The 22,350-nt window shown below is 41.7% G+C and overlaps 1 protein-coding gene across 1 annotated transcript in view; it reads left to right on the top strand.

The window, feature by feature from the left end:
- The first annotated feature begins 9,188 nt into the window (after nucleotides 1-9,188).
- The window catches only part of LOC143960222 (potassium voltage-gated channel subfamily A member 1-like), a 211,935-nt gene continuing 198,773 nt past the window's right edge, over nucleotides 9,189-22,350 (top strand). The window contains exon 1 of the mRNA XM_077468568.1: nucleotides 9,189-12,803. Within this exon, the coding sequence (XP_077324694.1) occupies nucleotides 9,594-11,387 (1,794 nt within the window). The 5' untranslated portion in view covers nucleotides 9,189-9,593 and the 3' untranslated portion in view covers nucleotides 11,388-12,803. The remainder of the gene's footprint in view (nucleotides 12,804-22,350) is intronic.

Raw genomic sequence — 22,350 nt, 5'->3', positions numbered from 1 at the left:
GTTGATCACAAAAGTGAACTGCATAATCCCACGGGAATTGAAAACCTAGCTCAGGGGAACTCTGTTTCCCACACTCATTCTAAACATTCAGTGGCAGTGGCATCTCTGTAATTTACGTTTCTTTTTTCCCTTTTCTTTCCTTATAAAGTGCTGCCACCCCACCATCCTTCCTGGTCAATATATCTTTGTTTTGTTTCTGTAACATGGGAAACACATTATGCAGCTTGATTCCATGTATATGCAGACTGTTGAGGCGTAGTGTTATACATGAGATTAAAATAGCTGCCTTTTTTTTTTTTTTTTGACTGCAAGCAAATCTGTGTTTTCGTTACTGTAAAATTAACCCATCGCTCACATAACGGCAGCTGTGGTCCAGAAAAATAATTGTTTTGGTTGCACATACCTTCTTATCTTTTGAAAATAATTGTAGTAAGCCAGTCTCAGATATAATATTAATAATGAGAATATTATTATTATTATTGTAGTAGTAGTAGTGATTGTATTATAATGTTTCTATTTGTAAAATAAATGCATTTTTATCTCTCAATTGAGCTGATCCAGGAATACAATATTTCTGAAATAAAATTATTAATTATATTTTTTTTACTATTATTTCAAGATAATAGGATTATTTTAGTTGTGCATTAAAACAATTATAATAATAATAACCGATATGTATATTCATACTTTAAAAACATGTTGTTAATTAATATGTTTCAGGAAGATAATAATACAGTAAGAATATAGTATAAGAAAAAAATAATAATATTCTAAAATGTGTCTATTTATTTATCTGTTGAGTAACCTATTCCAAGAGGACAATATTAAGCAAATAGGGAAAAAAAGTATGTTTCCTTAAAAGAACAACCATAATATCTATTATCATTATTATTATTATTATTATTATTATTATTATTATTATTATTAATAATAATAATAATAATAATAATAATAATAATAGTAATAATAATAAGAAGAATTTAGCATAATAATGGTGGTATTATCATTATTATTATTAGTAGTAGTAGTATTATTATTATTCTTGTTATCATCATCATCAGCAGTAGTTGCAAAGATATCACTATTATAACAAAAAAAGTAACCAACAATATTGCCCACCGATGAAATCAAAGTCTATTTACTATTATAGTATTTTATTTTAATAAGTTATTATAATAGTTTAGTATAATAATGGTATTAATATTATTATCATCATCAGAAGTTGTAGAAGTAGCGCTAGTATGACAAAAAAGTTACCAACCATATTCCCTCCTGATGAAATCAAAGTCTATTTATTAAATAAGAAACATCTTGTTTATTCAATAATCGTCCACAATAAAAATTGTAAGCAGCCTAAATATGTACAAAAACATTACAACCCCAGTTCCAAAAAAGTTAGGACACTGCGTAAAATCTACACAAAACCAGAATGCAATTATCTGCAAATCTGATAAACCCATATGTTTTTCACAATAGAAAACATATCAAATGTTTAAACTGAGAAAATCCATTTATAGAAATATAAGGTCATTTTTAAATTGATGGCAGCAACAAAGTTGGGACAGTGTCATTTTTACAACAATGCAGCATCCCCCCTTCTTTTAACAACTCTCTGTAAGTGCCGGTTCACACAGGGGGCGGATTCAAAGTCGCCCGCCTCCCATCCAACTTTGAAGCCACCCCGTACAGCTTGACTTCAGCACAGCTTGCAAAACAACTTCTGTATAGAAGTCAATGCAAGCCGCTCCAAAGTCGCCCCCAAGTAGTACAGGAACCTTTTTCTTAGGCTACTTTGACACTGGGGCGGGGGTGCGTTAGTGGTAAAGCACCGCTAGTTTTATTGCTGATTTACTGTCGTTTTAGTTGCACTTTTTGGCCGCTAGCGGGGCACTTTTAACCACCGCTAGTGACCGAAGGGTTAAAAGCGCCCATGTTGCGGCGCTGCTGACACACTTTACAGGAACTTTGGCAGCGCTGCCTATTCATTTCAATGGGCTGGGGAGATTAGGTGCGGTGTATACACCGCTCCCACACTGCCGCAAAGATGATGCTTACTGCACCGTTCCAGTGTGGAAGCAATCGGGCTTTCACACTGGGTAGCATGAGAGGCACTTTACAGGTGATATTTTTAGCATTAAAATGCCCGAAAAGCACCCCAGACTCAAGCCACTTCTATTAGGACAATTCCATTGTACTGCATGGTCAGGGTGACAGGTCGCCCCTGTGTGAAACTGGTACTTAATGTCTGGGAACTGAGGAAACCAGTTGCTGGAGTTTTGGGAGTGGAATGTTGTCCCATTCTTACTTGTTATAGGATTCTATCTCATCAACAGTCCTGGATCATGCGCCAAATATTTTGAATTGGTGAAATGTATGGACTGCAGGCAGATCGGTTAAGTACCTGGACTCGTCTACTATGAAGCCATGCTGTTATCTAATAGATGCAGTTTGCAGTTTAGCATTGTCCTGCTGAAATATGCAAGGCCTTCCCTGAAAAATATGTTGTCATGATATAAGCATATGCTGCTCTAAAACCTGGATATATCAGCATTAAAGGGGTTGTAAAGGTCATTTTTTCTTTTTTTAAATAACAACTTACCTCCGCTGTGCAGCTCATTTTGCACAGAGTGGACCCAAACCTGGTCTTCTGTGGTCCCTCGGCAGCTGTCTCTGTCCCCCCCCCCCGGAAAGGACTTATCACGTTCATGTGAGCTTCCTCACATGGTGAGGAGTGCTTGTGGGCGCGCTCCCGTGATACAGCTGGCGGCCATAGCTGCTCACTGTATCACTCAGCCCTGCCCCCTGGCGCGCCGCATCATTGGGTGTGACTGACAGCAGCGCGAGCCAACGGCTGCGCTGATTTCAATCCATCCACTGTAACCAATCAATGGCCAGGCGGAGCGGCGGAGAGGATGTCGGGGGCAGGTGCAGGACTTTCGAGGGGTCAGGTAAGTAAAACGGGGGGCTGGGGGGCCGGCATTGTCGGATGTTTTTTCACCTTAATGCATACGGTGAATTTTTTTTTACCTTTACAACCCCTTTAATTGTGCCTTTCCTAAAGTGCAAGCTGCCCATTCAATGGGCACTAATGCACCCCTATACCGTCAGAGATGCAGGCCTTTGAACTGAGCGCTGATAACAAGATGGAAGGTCCCTCTACTTTTTAGTCCAGAGGATGGGGCACCCATGGTTGCCAAAAAGAATGTCAAATTTTAATTTGTCTGACCACAGAATAGTTTTCCACTTTGCAACAGACCATTTTAAATGGCCCAGAGGGAACAGTGGTGTTTCTAGATCATGTTCAGATATGGCTTCTTCTTTGTATGATAGAGCTTTAACTTGCATTTTTGGATGGCACAGCGAACTGTGTTCATAGACAGTGATTTCTGGAAGTATTCTGTGTCCATGCAGTGATATTCATCACAGAATCATGCCTGTTTGTAATGCAGTGCCGTCTGAGGGCCCAAAGATCATAGACATCCAATATTGCATGTCAGCCTTTTCCTTGCACAGAGTTCTCCAGATTCTTTGGATATTATTTACTGTAGATGATAATATGTTTAAAGGAGTTCTAAAGACAGTTTTTTTTTTATCTTAACTTATTCTATGCATTAAGATAAAATGCCTTTTGTGTGCAGCAGCGCTCCCCCCCCCCCCCAGCACCCCCTAATACTTACCAGAGCCCGAGCTCTGTCCAGTGATGTCCAGGTGTCCCTCAGCAATCCGAGACTCTCCCTCCTGATTGCCAGAGACTCAGCAGCGGCCCCATTGGCTTCCGCAGCTATCAATCAAAGTCAGTTAGCCAATCAAGAGAGAGAGGGGCGGGGTCGAATGGCAGCTCTGTGTCTGAATGGGCACACAAAGCTGCAGCTTAGCTTGGGTGCCCCCATAGGGGGCTGTGGGGGGCATTGGACAGGGGGGAGGGGCTAGGAGCAGCAAAGAGGGACCTAAGAAGAGGAGGATCCAGGCTGCTCTGTGCAAATCCACGGCAAAAGAGCAGGTAAGTATAATATGTTTGTTATTTAAAAAAAAGAAAAAACTTTACAATCACTTTAGAGTCTTTGCAATTTTATATTGAGTAGCATTATTCTGAAATTGTTTGACCATTTTTGTAGATGCAGGGTTTCACAGGTTGGTGAAAATCTATCTTTATTTCTTAGACACTCTGGGGTTGATTTACTAAAGGGAAATAGACTGTGTACTTTGCAGAGTGCAGTTGCTTCTGAGCTTAGTAAATGAGCAGAAGCTCTGCTGACTTCCATCATCCAATCATGTGCAAGCAAAAATGCTGTTTTTTTTTCATTTTCCTTGCATATGATTGGGTACTCAAAGTGAAGCTTTACCACATTTACTAAGCTCTGGAGCAACTGCACTTGCTGGGGGTAACTGCACTTTGCACAGTGCACAATCTATTTGCCTTTAGTAAATCAACCCCTCTGTCTCTTTATACCCAGTCATGTTACTGACCTGTTGCCAGTTAACCTAATTTATTGCAAAATATTCTTCCAGCTCTTCCTTATTCATACCACTTACTTTGCCAGTTTCCCTGTTCCAACTTTTTTTGAGACATATTGCTGCCATCAATTTCAAAATGACCTTACATTTTTTTCTTAAAACGGTCCATTATCTCATTTTAACCCTTTCAGCCTATTTCTGACATTTGGTGTTTACAAGTTAAAATCCCTATCTTTTGCGTGAAAATTAATTAGAACCCCCAAACATTTTATATATATATATATATATATATATATATATATATTTTTAGCAGAGAATCTAGAGAATAAAATGGTGATTGTTGCAATATTTTATGTTACACGGTATTTGTGCAGCGGTGTTTTAAATGCAATTTTTTGGGAAAAGGGACACTTTCATGAATTAAAAAAATAAATAAAATAGTATAGTTATCCAAATTTCTTTGTATAATGTGAAAGATGTTAAGCTGAGTAAATAGATACCAAACACGTCACGCTTTATAATTGTACACACTCGTGGAATGGCGACAAACTTTGGTACCTAAAAATCTCCATAGGCGATGCTTTAAAAAAAATTTACGGTTACCAAGTTAGAGTTACAGAGATGGTCTAATGCTAGAATTATTGCTTTCACTCTGACGATTGCAGAAATTCCTCACATGTGTGATTTGATCACCGTTTACATATGCGGGCGCGACTTCTGTATGTGTTTTCTTTGCTGCGTGAGCTCACGGTTACAGGGGCGTTTTGAAAAAAAAATAATCTTATTTATTAAATTTATTTTTTATTATTAAATTGTGTTTTTTTAAATAAAAAAAATGTGATCACTTTTATTGCTGTCACAAGGAATGTAAACATCCCTTGTGACAGTAATAGGTGGTGACAGGTACTCTTTATGGAGGGATCGGGGGTCTAAAAAAAAACAAATCCCTCCTTTGCACAAAAACGGTGTATCTGAATACTGTATGTTTTTTAAAATCCGGCGCCATTGGCAGCCGAGTAAACAGGATGTGACGTCGCTTCCGTGTTTACATCAAGGAGACTGGAACAAAGCCTTTTCCTGGCTTCATTCCAGTCTGTCACTAGCCGCCGGAAGAGGCGGATCATCGATTGGCCCTCCCGTGCCACCGGGAGGCCCGGGAAGAGCGTCGGGAGGCGGCGGGAGGGGGGACGTCCCCTCCCGCTCCTCCGTGATAACAACTGGAGCTGCTTTTAGCCGCATCGGTTGTTATCCTCGGAAAGCAGATCGCCCACTCTAAACAACGGTACGGGGATGATGCCTGCAGCTGTGGGCATCATCCCGATATAACCCCCGAAAGCCGAGTATGCACATCTGCGTACGCTCTGTGGCAATGGGTTAAACATTTTAAATGTTTTTTATCTTCTATTGTGAATAAAATCCTTGCATTCTGTTTTTACATTTTACACTGCGTCTCAACTTTTTGGGAATTTGGGTAATAACAATACCATTATTATCCTGAACTATTATAATAAAATATTACGATAAATAATACAATAATAAATAGACTTTGATGCTATCAGTAGGGTATATTATTGGTTCCTTTTTTTGTTATAACTGGATACTAACATTTATAGGTAAAGTTGATTCAGGGATCATCTGATTGCCTCTTGAGGGATCAGGAAGGATTTTTTTTCCCCTGCTGAAGTAAATTGGATCATCCTGTGCTGGGGGTTTTTTTTTTTTTTTTTTGCCTTCCTCTGGATTAACTGTGGGTATGGGATTGTGTATATAGGATTGTAAAAAACAAAAAATGTTTGTTTCTTTTGTTTTGTTTTCCCCTTTTTATTGTTTGAACTAGATGAACTTTGTGTCTTTTTTCAACCAGACTATTGACTATAACTATGTATCTATTGTTATACTAGCACTAATTCTACAACTACTGATAATAGAGATAATACCATTATTATATTAAATTATTATTATTAATAATAATAATTATAATAATAAATATTATTGTTGTTCTTTCAAAGAAACATCCTAACAGAACAACGCTCAGTCCTAGACTTTGATTTCCTCAGTATATTGTTGGTTACTGTTTTGTTATACTAGCACTAAGACCCCTTTCACACTGAGGCAGTTTTCAGGCGTTTTTAGTGCTAAAAATAGCACCTGAAAACTGCCTCTCGTGCCTCCCCAGTGTGAAAACCTGAGGGCTTTCACACTGGGGTCATGTGTTTGCGGGACGGGAAAAAAAGTACTGCAAGCAGCATCTTTGGAGCCACCCCTGCCCATTGAAATGAATGGGCAGCACTTCCGAAGCGCCGCAATACGGGCGCTTTTAACCCCTTGTTAACCCCTTCTTGGGGGTTAAAAGCGCCCCACTAGCGGCCAAAATGTGGCACTTAAACAGTGGTAAAGTGCTGCTAAATCTAGCGGCGCTTTACCGCTAACTGACCCGCCAACCCAGGGGTAAAATTAGTCTTTTATCTACAACTACTGATAATGATGATAATAATATTAATAATAATAATGATAATACCATTATTATGCAATAATAATAATAAATATTATTGTTTTTCTTTTGAGAAAACATCCCAACTTTTTGGGGAATTTGGGTAATAACAAAGCCATTATTATCCTAAACTATTATAATAAAATATTAAAAATAAAATATTATAATAAATAGACTTTGATTTCACCATTAGGTTTCTTTTTTTCATACTAACGCTAATGCCCTGTACACACGGTCGGACTTTCCGACGGAAAATATGCGATCAGACTGTGTTGTCAGAAATTCCGATCTTGTGTGGGCTCCATCTGACTTTTTCTGTCGGAATTTCCAACACACAAAGTTCGAGATCGTGTTCTAAAATTTTCCGACAACAAAATCCGATCGTTCAAATTCGGATCGTGTGTAGACAATTCCGATGCACAAAGTGCCACGCATGCTCGGAATAAATTATGAGACAAAAGCTATTGTCTACTGGCCTCTTTATAGTCCCGATGTATGTGTATGTACGTGTATGTCACCTTGTTCTGGATGAACTTTGTGCGACCGTATGTATGCAAGACAAGTTTGGGCCAAAATCTATCGGAAAAAATCCAAGGGATTTTGTCATCGGAATGTCCGACTGTGTATACATGGCATAATTATACAACTACTGATAAAAATGATGATGATAATAATAATGATAATACCATTATTATACTAAAATAATAATAATAATAATAATAAAAAAAAAATTTTTCTTTTGAGGAACATCCCAACTTTTTGGGAACTTGGGTTATAACAAAACAGTTATTATCCTAAACTATTATAATAAAATAATAACATAAAATATTATGATAATAAATAGACTTTGATTTCATCATTAGGTTGTTGGTTCATTTTCTTTTTGGTTATATTAACACTAGTTCCGCTAACGGACCCGCCGCCTCAGTGTAAAAGTAGTCTACAACTACTGGTGATGATGATGACGATGATGATAATAATAATAATACCATTATTATACTAAAATAATTATAACAATAATAATAATAATACTAATAATAAGTATTATTGTTTTTCTTTTGAGGAAACATCCCAACTTTTTTGGAATTTGGGTAATAACAAAACCATTATTATCCAAAATTATTATAATAAAATATTAAAATAAAATATTATAATAATAAACGTTGAGTTCATTACTAGGTTGTTGGTTACTTTTTTTGTTATACTGACACTAATTATGCAACTACTGATAAATATGATGGTGATGATAATAATAATAATAATGATAATACCATTATTATATTAAATAATAATTATAATAAATATCATTTTTTTTTCTTTTGAGGAAACATCCCAACTTTTTGGGAATTTGGGTGACAACAAAACCATTATTATCCTAAACTATTATAATAAAATATTAAAATAAAATGTTATAGAAAAAAAATAATAGACTTTGCGTTCATCATTAGGTTGTTGGTTACTTTTTTTGTTATACTAATACTAATGCCGCGTACACACGACCGGACTTTCTGACAGACTAAGTACGACGGAATCAGTCCGTTGGACAATTAGATCGTGTGTGGGCTAATCCGATAGTTTTTCATAAAAAAAAAAAATCAGATGGACCTAGATATAGAATATGTTTCAAATCTATCCGACAGACTCAATTCCTATCGGGAAAACCGTTCGTCTGTATGCTGGTCCGACGGACCAAATACGACGCAAGGGAAGCTATTGGCTACTGGCTATTGAATTTCCTTATTTAGTCCCGTCTTACATCACTTTCGAACGGACTTAGTCCTTTTGTGTGTGGCCAAGTCCGTTCATTCCGAAGTCCTTCGGAACTCCGCCGAAAGTCCGTCGGAAAAACCGTTGGACCTAGTCTACCGGAAAGTCCGATCGTGTGTACGCGGCATTATTATACTACTACTGATGATGATAATACCATTATACTAAAATATTAATAAAAACATAATAATTCCACACCCCCTCTGAACTTTAGGGCACCCCTACACTTTTTAAAAATCTAAACACTCACAACTCCATCTCAGATACACCCTCTCCTATTATGCTGTTCCCTGCGATCTGGAATTCTGCACTGGAATACTTAGCATTGCTGCAGAACAGACAGTGAAATAGAAGCCCCCAGCCCCCCACCCTCTGTCAGAAAAGGAAGAATTAACTACTCCCAGGCTGCAATAGTCAGTAAGCTCAAAATAACATCCCTGGGATTGGAACCCAACAAGAGAGAAGGAGTGTGTGTGTGTAGATGTGTGTAGTCCTGTCTCCCTTGGTACCTGTCAGATGTCAGGGATTCCTCTTGGCTCATGCTGGGGGGCCTTAGCCCCCCCCCCCCCCAGATTAATACACAGCTAGCAGGATAGAGAGAGCAGAACAGATTGGTAGCTGGAGACTGAGGCATCTGCTTGACACAGAAGCCTGGTAGCTATGGATGGGGAATAAAAAGCATCTTTGACGTCAGGATTAATGATTGGTCCCTCATCCGGGTCCCCTCTCCTGGTGTTATTTGTGCATGCAGCCTTGCTGTGGACCTACTTTTATTTGGAGGAGTAGATCTCCTGTTTTAGTGGAAGAAGAGGAGGTGCGTGCGGGCATCGTGCAGGCAGACATCGTGCAGAATGGTCGGGGCTGATGAAGATTGCATGGCATGGAGATCGCTCTGGTGAGTTTGGAGAACGGGAGAGCCCCAGCCGTGGAGGATGGAGGGGGCAGTTGCACAGCGGACAGGAGGGACCTGCTCCAAATCCCCAGGGCACCATCTTGGCTGATCGACTACAACCAAGGCAGGGAAGGGCCCCAGCGAGCCCCTCCACAGCCTCAGACACCGGGGACCGGGCAAGGAGGAGGAGGAGGTGGCTGTGGAGGAGGAGGAGGTGTGGGCGCACGTTTGCACAGCAGCAGCGACATGATCATGAGCTATCCTGGCAGTCACATCAAGGATGGCGATGACATCCACACGGTGATCCGTCTGGAGGAAGACGAGTCCCATGCCCACCCGGAGGAGGAAGAGGACCACCATTTCGACCTGGGCATCATGGACCACGAGAGCAACCAGCGGGTCATCATAAACATCGCCGGCTTGAGGTTCGAGACCCAGCTGTCTACTCTCAACCAGTTCCCCGACACCCTACTGGGCGACCCAGAGAAGAGGATGAGGTTCTTCGATCCTTTGAGGAACGAGTACTTCTTCGACAGGAACCGACCCAGCTTCGATGGCATCCTCTACTTCTACCAGTCTGGGGGCAAGATCAGACGCCCAGTCAATGTCTCCATCGACGTGTTCGCAGACGAGATCCGCTTCTATGAGCTGGGCGAGGAGGCCATGGAGAGGTTCAGGGAGGACGAGGGCTTCTTGAAGGACGAGGAGAAGCCTTTGCCCAAGAACGAGTTCCAACGCCAGGTCTGGCTGATCTTCGAGTACCCCGAGAGTTCCAGCTCCGCCAGGGGCATCGCCATCGTTTCGGTGCTGGTCATCCTCATCTCCATCATCACCTTCTGCCTGGAGACCTTGCCCGAGTTCAGGGATGAGAACGAGCTGCCCCCGACGCTGTCCAAGGTGCTTAACGACACCCAGCAGCCACCTCCTCCCAGCGGCTTGACCGACCCCTTCTTTATCATAGAGACCACCTGTGTCATCTGGTTCACCTTCGAGCTCCTGGTCAGGTTCTTCGCTTGTCCCAGCAAGTCGCACTTCTCCAAGAACATCATGAACATCATTGACATTGTGGCCATCATCCCATACTTCATCACCCTGGGGACAGAGCTGGCCGAGCAGCAGACTAACAATGGCCAACAGGCTATGTCCCTGGCCATTCTCAGAGTCATCCGTCTGGTCAGGGTCTTCAGGATATTCAAGCTGTCCAGGCACTCTAAGGGCCTTCAGATTTTGGGACAGACCCTCAAAGCCAGCATGAGGGAATTGGGGCTTCTAATATTCTTCCTTTTCATAGGAGTCATCTTGTTCTCCAGTGCTGTCTACTTTGCAGAAGCTGATGATCCAGAGTCTCATTTCTCTAGCATCCCAGATGCTTTCTGGTGGGCCGTGGTCACCATGACCACAGTGGGCTATGGGGACATGAGGCCAGTAACGGTTGGGGGCAAAATTGTGGGTTCCTTATGTGCCATCGCTGGTGTCCTAACTATTGCATTGCCCGTCCCTGTTATAGTCTCCAATTTTAATTACTTCTACCACCGAGAAACTGACCACGAAGAGCAGGTCATCCTCAAAGAGGAGGGCAGTAGTGCACAGGGCAGCTGTGCTGGGGAACTCAAGAGAAGTCCCAGCAAAGTTTCCCTCAACAAGTCTGCAGAGAATGTTGAAGGCATCAACAATGGCACTGGCTCCATGGAAAAATCCAACCTCAAAGCCAAGAGCCATGTGGACCTTAGAAAGTCCTTGTATGCTCTGTGTCTGGACACAAACAGAGAAACAGACCTGTAGGCACATGAAACCTAAATTAACGAACCTAAATTGAACAATGGAGTTTTTTTTATTAAAAGAAAGGGACATACATTTTACAATAGAGAATTTTTTTTGGTCCTCTCTTGGTAGCATTAAAACAGTATTTGCTGTTGAAGACATATTTTGTTACTGACTTTTGCAGTATTTCCAATCATGCATATATATTTTGTAACTGTTTCTTGTTGGAGTTTAGCTGTCCCTTCCCTCACTTTGGAATACAAACAAAGATCTTTTATTTTTTAAAAGTTGGAGGTTTACTGCCACAAGGTTGCAAAGATACAGCAGGAGATACAATTGTAAAAAAAAATAATAATAATAAAAAAAAATGGAAACTTTTTAGAAAAGTAACAATTTGCCAGTCCTGTCCTGCAACACCGATACAATATTTATATTGTACAGAATATTTTAATGGACAAAATTTAATTTTGTACTAATATATATATATATATATATATATATATATATATATATATATATATATATGTGTGTATATATATATATATATATATATATATTGCGGAGAGAATCTAATTTATATATAAATTATACACTTGTGAACAAAGTCATGGTAACGTTAGTCCGTGCAGTGAATTTGGTGCTCTTGAATATAGCAGGAAATATTTTTCTTTTTCTGAAGAAATATTGTGAATTAATCTATATATGTGAGCCTTAATTTATTAATCAATGTAGGCTTATTTCTTTACAAAATTCTTTATTAAAGTTCAATGTTGCATAATGTCAGTTTAGTACTCAATTTTTAGAACCCTTTCAGGTGAAAAAAATGGCACCATCTTGTATAAGTAAATTAAATATTTATATATATTTATTATGTTTTAAAAAGAAGAAAATAACAAAAAGAAAAAAAAATATATATAGCATACAACCAAACTAGCAGTCCATATAATGGTTTGCATAGACCATTATACTTGAGCTGTTTAATTAACTTTCAGCATATGTTCAAGTCAGGTTATGTATCACAGCTCCCTTGTTATGTTTTGTGTCACACAAGCAAGGTATAGGGAAAATAATTTTATGCTTGCCATCCTGTTTAGTGTCATTACCGTTAATGTGAAATAGCTTGAAAGAGAAGAAGGGGGGTTGGATAGTCTACTTTAACCCCTTTTGGTCACTATGGGATCAGGGTCAAGGCCTAAGCTCTGCATGACAGGCAGAGCCTCTCCCAGGATGGAAAGGAAAAACACAACTCGTTAAAATGGAATTAATGATCTACAGTAATCCAAGAGAGAATGCTTTATCCTCCGGACCACCAGAGATTTGCTCCTGATGTGACACTGTGGGATATAACATGGGCTTAACGCAGGTCTTTTACATCTAAAGACTGATCAACAGGATCCAGGTTGGAAGGTCGGAACAGAAGCCACAGAAGGATTTAAGGTTAGTTATTATAAAAGTATGATATGTTGTTTTTTACTGCAATTGATAAAAATTTGGGAAAAAGAGAGATTAAAAAAGTGGTGTTTCCAGCAGCCAATCAGGTATAAGCATTTTTCTTTAGGCTACACTAGAACAGTGGTCCCCAAACTGCGAACTTTTGCTTGATTTTATTTGGCCCTTTTCGACCATAGGTCCTGCTACTGACACCAACAACAGGGCACAATTCTTTCCACTGACACCAATGACGGGGCACTATTCCTACCACTGAAACCAATGATGGGGCACAATTCCTCCCACTGACACCAATGATGAGACACTATTCCTACCACTGAAACCAATAATGGGGCACAATTCCTCCCATTGACACCAATGATGGGTCACTATTTTTTACCCCTAATTTAAAAGATGGGCCATTACTCTTCCCACTGACACCAATGATGGGACACAATTCCTCCCATTGACAAAAATGATGGAACACTATTCCTCCCATTGACAGCAATGATGGGGCTCAATTCCTCACATTGATACCAATGATGGGTCACTATTCTTTCCCCTAATACCAAAGATGGGACACTACTCTTTGCACTGACCACCAACAATGGGACACTATTCCTCCCTCTAATACCAAAGAGGGAACACTGTTTACTCCCACTGACACCACAACATTTTCTTATCCTGCTGGCCACAGTCCGGCTCCCTTAGAGTTTGAAAGACAGTAAACTGACCCTTTGTTTAGAAGTTTTGGAGACCCCTGCACTAGAAAAAAAGTATTGTCTTACATGCTCCAAGGGTCACCAACTATTTTTTTTACATTTTTAAAATAAATCGGTCTTTATCAGTCTGTCCTAGTTCATAGACACAGGATGAGCTTCTTATAAATGTATGTATAGACCACATTTTATACATCAGCCTCACCAATGAATTTTCTGGTTCTGTTTTTTCATTGGTTGTTTTGGGTTACTGATATTTGTACATAGCATTTTGTACCAGCAGTGTTTACTGAATAAGCCCCAAAGTGTGTGGACGAGTTCTATGGACACTTGTAGGCAAATAAGTCAATGCCCATAGCAACCAGTGATGTCCACATTTTAGATGAATGTCAGATTTATGACAACTGAAACACAGAAGCTTAACTGAACAAGCTGGAGTTAGAAGCTGATTGGCTGTCATGTAAAGCTGTACCAGATTTTGCACTTTCCAGATTTAGTAAATCAACCCCATAGCAACTAATTGTATATTGGCCTAGTGTGATTGACCACTGTGGGCATTGTTGCTTAAAGTGGAAGTAAACCCATTGATTTAACAGTTTAAAAAAAACAGTTACATTCCCAGCACGTGTTGGGAATGTAACTGTCACATTGGCTGTGCTCTCAACCAAACTGTCAAACCACCCAATGGCTGGTGTCATAACTTATCACATGTGCAGCATCATGGCAGTTGAAGATCAAACAGAGGCCAAGATGGCAGCTTACTTGGCTGAAAACGTTAGGAGGGTTTACTTTCACTTCAGTTTTCATCAGATATCCTCTCTGCCCATAGCAACCATGCAGATCATCTAAATCCATATATCTGCATTAGGGATGCAAAGGATGATCTGATTGGTTTCTGCAGGCTTTGGGTTGATCATACACTATATAATCTTGATGTACTATCTCCTTTAGATCCAGTGGCGACCACTGATAAGGGGTGCCACCTCCGCTTCTGGCCCCTAATTTCCATGCAGGGCGCTAGAAGCATGGATTTCAGTGTTTTTTGTTTTTTTGGAGAACATGATTAGAGCCTGAGGCTCTAATTGGCTCTAAAAAGAGTAGGCTCGGGGGGCAGAGCACTGTGCCCTGAGCCCACCCACTAGTGTGACATTAGCAAATTAATATTCGCTATTGTCTTCCTGTTTCTCCTTTCCGGCCAATCAGGAAGTGGGTCCTGAGACCCAATTGGGGAGTCATAGGTCTTCCGGCCAATCGGGTTTCTTGACCCAATTCCTGTTCGGCTGGGAGGAGAAGCAATGTCTTTTCAGCCGGGAGGAGAAGCCCGCCTCTTTCCCCATCTTCAACATATCCTAAGGTAAGCAGGGCCGTCTATAATATTGATTGGAACCTGGGCAAAACTTTTCTTGGGCCCCCATGCAGTTTTGCTCTCCACCTGCTCTGAGACATACAATAAATAGCAGCTAGACTCAAAATCAGTTTACTGAGTCAGATCAGGCAGCTATTGCGATTGGTCGCCAGAGGTTACAGTGTATCATTACCAATCACTGACTGGTTACTAGAGGTTACAGCACACATTACGGCTCACTGATTAGTTGCTAGAGGTTATAGCACATGATTTCTGCTTGTTTATTGGTTGCTAGAGATTACTGTGGATATGACCTCAGTGGGGCATGAGATACATATCAATGCCGCTGGCTGCTGCTATTTAAATATGAATGCCGGCAATTTACATGTAAACACAGGGTCTGCAGGTGAGTCATCTGTACAGAACAATAGGGCAGAGCTGGGCAGCATTAGTAGCAGCACTTCACACTGAGATATTGGGACACAGCACAGGACTAAAACCTCAAGGGATGAATAACATTTAAACCATGACAGTTGGCAAGTATGAGGCAGCTGCTTTGGGCCCCACAACAGTGACAGGGCCCAGCTGCCCCTTTTGCCCTGCCTTAAAAATGGCCCTGAAGGTAAGGCCGCCTTCCTGTCCGTCTCCCACGCGGGGGGTGGTTTTTGATGCGACAGTCGCCGCCCCCCCCCCCCCCCCAAAAAAAAATATTGAACAAATGCCACCACCGGCAGGATCTTGTAGACCCTGCATGTCTCATTAAAGAGAGCCTAGACCTTTGTGGTAATATCATGTCATATCTTGTCACAAATTGTATCTACCACTATTTTATTCTCTAGGGTGTCTGCTTTCAGAAAATATATAATGTTTGTAGGTTTCGTGTAAAAAAAAATGCAAAAAAAATGGCAAAAAAAAAAACGCAAAAACGCCTCTGGCAGCCAAAGGGTTAATTTTTATACAAAGTGAAAAAGAGGAAAATGAGGATCCCTGGAAAAAATCAGCTTGGTTGTGTCCCCTTAAAGGGGAAAGGCACAAGACCTGTAAAACTGATTTTATTGGTACAGAGGGTGAGGCACTTGGATAAATTCATGTTTATAACACAGAGCACTTTATACTTCATGAGTGCTGGTGTTGGACTTATTTATTATTTGTCATTTGTACAGAAAGATTCTTAAGACCCAATTGACTGGAAAGAGAAGGGACTGTATTGGCCAGGAGTAGAAGCAGGGGGAAACCACGAAAGCCGCCTGCCTAGTGGGCGAGCGGGTGATTGACTGAGAGATGGAGGGGGGGGGGGCGGTTTGTTTGCCACCCCCCCCCCCCAAAAAAAAAAGGAGCACTAGCCACCACTGTTTATATCCACCACAAGGGCAAGGTCCTGCCTGATTTGATTTGATACTTATTGCATAAATTGATTAGATTTGTCTTCATATTACATAGTTTTGGTAATATCAAAGGAGATTGTGAATAGATTGCACAGTCCAATTGTATAGTACTTGGCCAGCTTAATCAGTGCAAAAAAGGTGCCAAGGTGCTAAATGCAGCATCCAGATACTTTGCTTTGGTTTACTAATGTCAGATCAAATGAAATATTCTGGTTGGGTTTTGAGTTAATATGCTGGGCTTCCTAAAGTGTACCTGTCATGGCAGAAATATGGGCTGATATATATATATATATATATATATATATATATATATATATATATATATATATATATATATATATATATATATATATATATAGATATATTGCATTCTGGACTTCAAACTTGTTGGAATATATATATATATATATATATATATATATATATATATATATATATATATATATATATATATATAGTATATTAGCAAATTGCTATTTTTCTTTAACTGTTTTTCTCCCTCTGCTCTGTCCCACCTGTGGATGGGAAACCCACACTGCCAGAGGTGGCCAGCTTCTTCCTTATTCTGTACCAGCCCATAGATGATGTCTGTGCTTGATCTCACACATGTGCCATAAGTCACCTTGCCCTGTTTGATATATTTGATATATCAAATAACAGACTGTGAAAGATTTGCGGTACCAGCTGGTGATTGGCGCATTTGTTGTACAAGCTCTGGTGCAGTTTGAAATAGAATAATAGACCACCCTAAGTCCCCTGTGGTGCATGCTCAAGATCAGGCGACCTCTCCCTGGAAGGCACTGGTAAAATAGCTTTGCTGGAGGGCAGCTGTGAGGCCCTGGCTACATCACCAGTGTCAGCATGCCATATTATAATTTATTTTCAATGGTAGGGAGGGCGCAGCATGCCTCCCACTGACCCTCAGTTATCTTAAAGCAGGGTTATCTGCTCAAACATTAAGTATTTGATTTAGGAGATTGGTTTATTTGTGTGTTAACCACTTTCACAGTCTGAGACTAAGTGGGTTAATGGCAGCTTTGCCCTTAGGAACTATAAAGTTTTTATTTGGAGTAGAGATCAACTTTATGCAAAGTCTGCCTTGTCATTGCATTTTGGATCAAAATGTATTGTGGATTTCCTATACCTAACCAGTGGTGTGTATGGACTGCTTACTGTGAGATAGTTTCATAGAACACAAATGGAGAGTTCCTTATAAATGGAGTGGACATTCCAATTTTGAATGTAAACTTTTTAGAGAACATGACCAACCCAGTGAATGTCTGATAATTTCATTTGTGTATGGTGCTTGCTAGCTAAGTCCCCATGGATGTCATCACTAACACAGAAGCACTGTGAGTAGCCTGTAAATTTACATAAACTTCAGATTACAGATGAATTTAGTTCAGTGGCTGATTTTACTGGTTGCCTGAAGTTCTATGGCCTATGACTGGACAGTGAAAGGAGAAGCAGTGCAGTGATGAGCTCATCGCTCTCTAATTCTGTTTTCACCCTTTGTCGGCACATGAATTGATTAGTAACTTGTGCTGCATCTTCCTGTCACACTAAAGCAAGCATCACTAAATGGCGGATGACTGTCCCACCTGGACTAATATGGAGTGGGTTCTTCCATTCAACCACCACTACTGCTGTCATTATCACAGGAGAGAGCGGGAGCCATGACAGTGCTGGAAAGAGAGCGGGAGGCAAGGCAGCTTTAGATGGAGTGTGGAAGGGGGAGCTGCTGGTGTTGGTTCTAAACTGGTTCTAAAAGCATATTCTGTATTAAGGCAAAAAACCTCCTATACACGGCCCCTTCCCTCTTATACTTGTCTTATATTTACCTGAGCCTGATCTTGATCAGCACTGTGCTAGAGAGCAGTGACTTGGCAAAGAGCGTGCGGGTGGGAGGGGGGGGTGAGTTGCGTTCTGTGTGTCAATGGACACACAGAGCAGGGCTTGGAATCGAGCCTGCAGGTGTGCAACAATAGGAAGCAACTTTCTATGGTGGCACACTGAAAAGAGGAGGGGTCACGAATGTTGATGGGGCTCTGAGAAGGAGGAGGAAGAGGAGGTGTGGGGCTGCACTGTGTAAAACAGTTGCACAGATCAGGTAAGTATAACATGTTTGTTATATTAAAAAAAGGTTTGCTATCACTTTAGCTTTTCAACTTAATCAGCAGGTATTGGGTATCTCCCCTCCTGCTATCCAAAGTTGCTATGCTTCCTGGTCTCTATCCAGGACTGTCATGCCTCCCGCTCTCCATTTTTTGTACTCGAAGTGTGGTAGGAAAGTTAATGAGCAAAGCTGTGGGGGTCTGTAATATGAAGGGGGGCAAACCTGTGGGGGGCTGTGATATGGAGGGGGGCAGAGCTGTGGAATTTGTGATGTGAAATGGGCAGAGCTGAGGGGGCTGGTATGTGAAAGGGGGACAGCGCTGAGGGGTTCTTTGATGTGAAGGGGGGCAAAGCTGCAGGGGGCTGTGATGAGAAGGGGAGCCAGCAGAGCTGCGGGGGTCTGTAATGTGAATGGGGAATGGGGGAAGGCAGAGCTGCAAGGGGCTGTGATGTGAAGGGGGGCAGAGTTGTGGGGCATGTGATGTGAAGCAAGGGCAGAGCAGCAGGGGGCTGTGATGTGAAGGGGGGTAGAGTTGCGGGGCATGTGATGTGAAGCAGCGGCAGAGCAGCAGGGGGCTGTGATCTGAAGGGGGGCAGAGGACACAGCTGTGGGAGGGTGCTGTGAAGGGGGAAGAGAACACCACTCTGGAGGGGGAATGCTGTGAAGGAGGCAAAGGACACGGCTGTAGGGGGGTGCTGTGTAGAGGGGGGCAGAGCTGTGGGGCCTGTGATGTGGAGAGGCAGAGCTGCAGGGTGCTGTCATGTGAAGGGGGCAGAGGACACAGCTGTGGGAGGGTGCTGTGAAGGGAGGCAGAGGACACCACTGGGGGAGGGGGGTGTTAAGGGTGCTGAGAACACTACTATAGGGAGAGTGATGTGAATTAAGGGCACAGAACACTACTGTGGGGGGAATGTGAAGGGGGACTGCAGATACCACCGTGGAAGGGGGGGGGTGATGTGAAGGGGGCAGGGGACACTACTGTTGGGGGGTGATGTGAAGGGAGGGCAGATGGCACTTCTGTGAAGAGGAACCTGTGATGTGAAGGAGGACTAAGGACTCTGATGTAAGAATGGGACTGTGATATAAGAGGAGGGAGCTGTGATGTGAAGGACCTGAGTCATTGCACAAACATGCTGGTTGGATCTACAAAAGAGGTTGTATAGAGGTAGGGGAAGAACTGAGGTGCTAGGTCAGCAGCACAGAGAAAAAATAGACACTACCAAGAGAGGAAAGGACTATGACATGGAATTTATTCTTCCTGAAGTAGTCTAATTTGCTTTGAAGTTCAGGGTTCATAGTTAAAAAAAAATTGTTTATGTTGGGAATCATGGGTAGCCTATGTGAATGTACCATTTGACAGTCTTCCAATTGCAAATACTAGACATTTTTACCATCTGACATACCTAGGTCCACTCTTTTTTTTTTCCTTCTCTTTACCCTTCTCTATCCTTGACTTTTCTTCTGATCTCCCTTTGGAGGTATTTTCTTTTATTGACTTCTTTGGATTCATTATTCATCAACCTTCTGTGCATCCAGAGTACCATTTGATACGCCGATCATAACAAACTATCATAGGTGGCTCATTGTTGCACCCTGAGTCTTTTGGGATCCTCCTGATGACTTAATGTAGTTGTTGATTTGTTGGTTCTGACCTGTCTGCTCATTGCTTTTCATAAATTGTCTTTAGGGATTATCGGCTGATGTGTTCTTAGAAGAAGGGTAATTATCAGTGCAAAGTGGACACCAGAGAACAAACAATGTTCAAATATAACTGAACCAATTCATAAAAATTGGCTCATGATACCATTAATAAATGACAAAGTTCATGTATAGTCTGTGTGTAGCTCACTGAGGCAGCTCCGTGTACAAGCAAGAAGCAGCTCTAAAGGAAACTCAGGGCAAAGCACAGGCGTCTTCTAAGTGTAGCTGTTAAAAAGTATTTAAGAGTAAAATAAGAAATACTCACAAATGTAGTTTAAAAACAGGCATGTAGCTCATTGCACTGGGTAGGATAGCCCTCAGCAACGTTGTTCCACAAGGGACATAGTAATCTGTCAGGCTTTGCGAAATGCCGCCGCCGGTGGATTCTGGTGCCTCCTGGTCTGTAGAACGCACTGGTAGAATGGGGGTGACCGGATGCAGCATGTGGACAGAGCATGCGCTCCTTCTTCGGGCCGGCCTGACAGATGACAACGTCCCTTGTAGATCCCCCAGACAACATTGCTGAGGACTATCCTACCCAGTGCCATGAGCTACATGCCTGTTTTTTAAACTACGTTTGTGAGTACATTTGTGAGTAGTTCTTTTTTTACTCTAAATAAATACTTCTTAACAGCTACACTTAGAAAGCTTGTGTGCTTTTCCTTGTGATGTGTTCTTAGCCCCGCTTTCCTTCCCTACTGTACCCTGTACTGTGTGTGATATCCTTATCATATGGCTGACTGTAAGTTGTATAAGCATTTGTTTTTGTAAAAACAGGTCAGTTTTGGGGAAGATTTGCTGAAGAGTCAATGAATAATCTTTATCAAAGTGATTGTAAGTAAATGTAGAGCGTGAATATTTCTTTTAGTACCTTTTTGTAACTTTAGAGTAATTATTATTATTATACAGGTTTTATATAGCGCCAGCAGTTTGCACAGCGCTTTACAACATGAGGGCAGACATTACAGCTACATTACAATTCTGGAGGAATCAGAGGGCCCTGCCCATTAGTGCTTACGATCTTAAAGGAAGGGTGAATTGATAAAAAAGTTAATAGCTCTGGGGGATGAGCTAATGGAGGAAGTAAAACAGTGTTAGGGTCCTTTCACACGGGGCGGATCAGTTCTGATCCGCCCCGTGGATGTCCGTTTGCTCAGCGGGGATCACTCCGCTGATCCCCGCTGAGCAGGGAGATGACAGCTCCGTCTCTGCACACTGCGCAGGGACGGACCTGTCACAGCGCCGCTCTCCCCTATGGGAGATCGGATGACGACGGACCGCAGTGCCCGTCGTCACCCGATCCGATCCGCAGACGGATGGAAAAATAGCTTTTTCCTCCGTTACACTTTTTCGGATCGGAGCGGGTCGGATGTCAGCGGACATGTCACCGCTGACATCCGACGCTCCATAGAGCTCTATGGAGCACCCGTTCAGGTTCGCCTGAAAAACTGACAGGCGGGCCTGAACGGGACGTCAGTGTGAAAGAGGCCTTAGTTAGAAGCAGGATAGGCTTCTTTGAAGAGAAGGGTTTTCAGGGATCGTCTAAAGATGGATAGATTAAGGGACAGTAGGACAGATTGGGGTAGGGAGTTCCAAAGGATGGGAGAAGCTCTGGAGAAATCCTGGAGGTGAGCATGGGAGGAGGTGACAAGGGAGCTAGAGAGCAGAAGGTCTTGGGATGACCGAAGAGAGCGTCTTGGTTGGTATTTTGGGACTAGGTTAGTGATGTAGCTGGGGGCAGAGTTGTGGATGGCTTTGTAAATTATTGTTAGTACTTTGAATTTTATTCATTGGGTGAGTGGAAGCCAGTGGAGGGATTGGCAGAGAGGGGTGGAGGACACTTAATGGCTGTTAAGGTGTATGAGTCTGGCAGCGGCATTCATTATGGACTGAAGGGGAGATAGTCTATGTAAAGGTAATCCAATGAGGAGGGAGTTGCAGTAGTCGAGGCGAGAGATGACCAGGGAGTGAATAAGAAGCTTGGTGGTATCATTAGTTAAAAAGGGCGTATTCTGGAAATGTTGCGGAGGCTAAGGCGGCATGATTTGGACAGGGATCTTCTTTTGATTTTGCTTTTTTAATCAACAGTGAATTTTTAATGCCTAACTGTAGGATATTAGTAATCCCTCTCCCACTAACCACTGGACTGGCAGAATAAAAAAAAATCTAATTTCCCATTATACTTACTTTAGGCCTTACTTTAGTCTGTTTACTTCTTGGGGTCCTTCTTCGGGTGTCCACATTACTTTCTGCGTAATTTGGGACACCTATTGGTGAAGGCAGCATTTCC

Source organism: Lithobates pipiens, unplaced genomic scaffold (genome assembly GCF_037356315.1).
Source record: "Lithobates pipiens isolate NorthernLeopardFrog02 unplaced genomic scaffold, aLitPip1_a1.2 Scaffold_8, whole genome shotgun sequence".
NCBI classification, from domain to species: Eukaryota; Metazoa; Chordata; class Amphibia; order Anura; family Ranidae; genus Lithobates; species Lithobates pipiens.
Note: the sequence above shows the minus strand (reverse complement) of the source record. Positions and strands in the feature narration are given on the sequence as shown.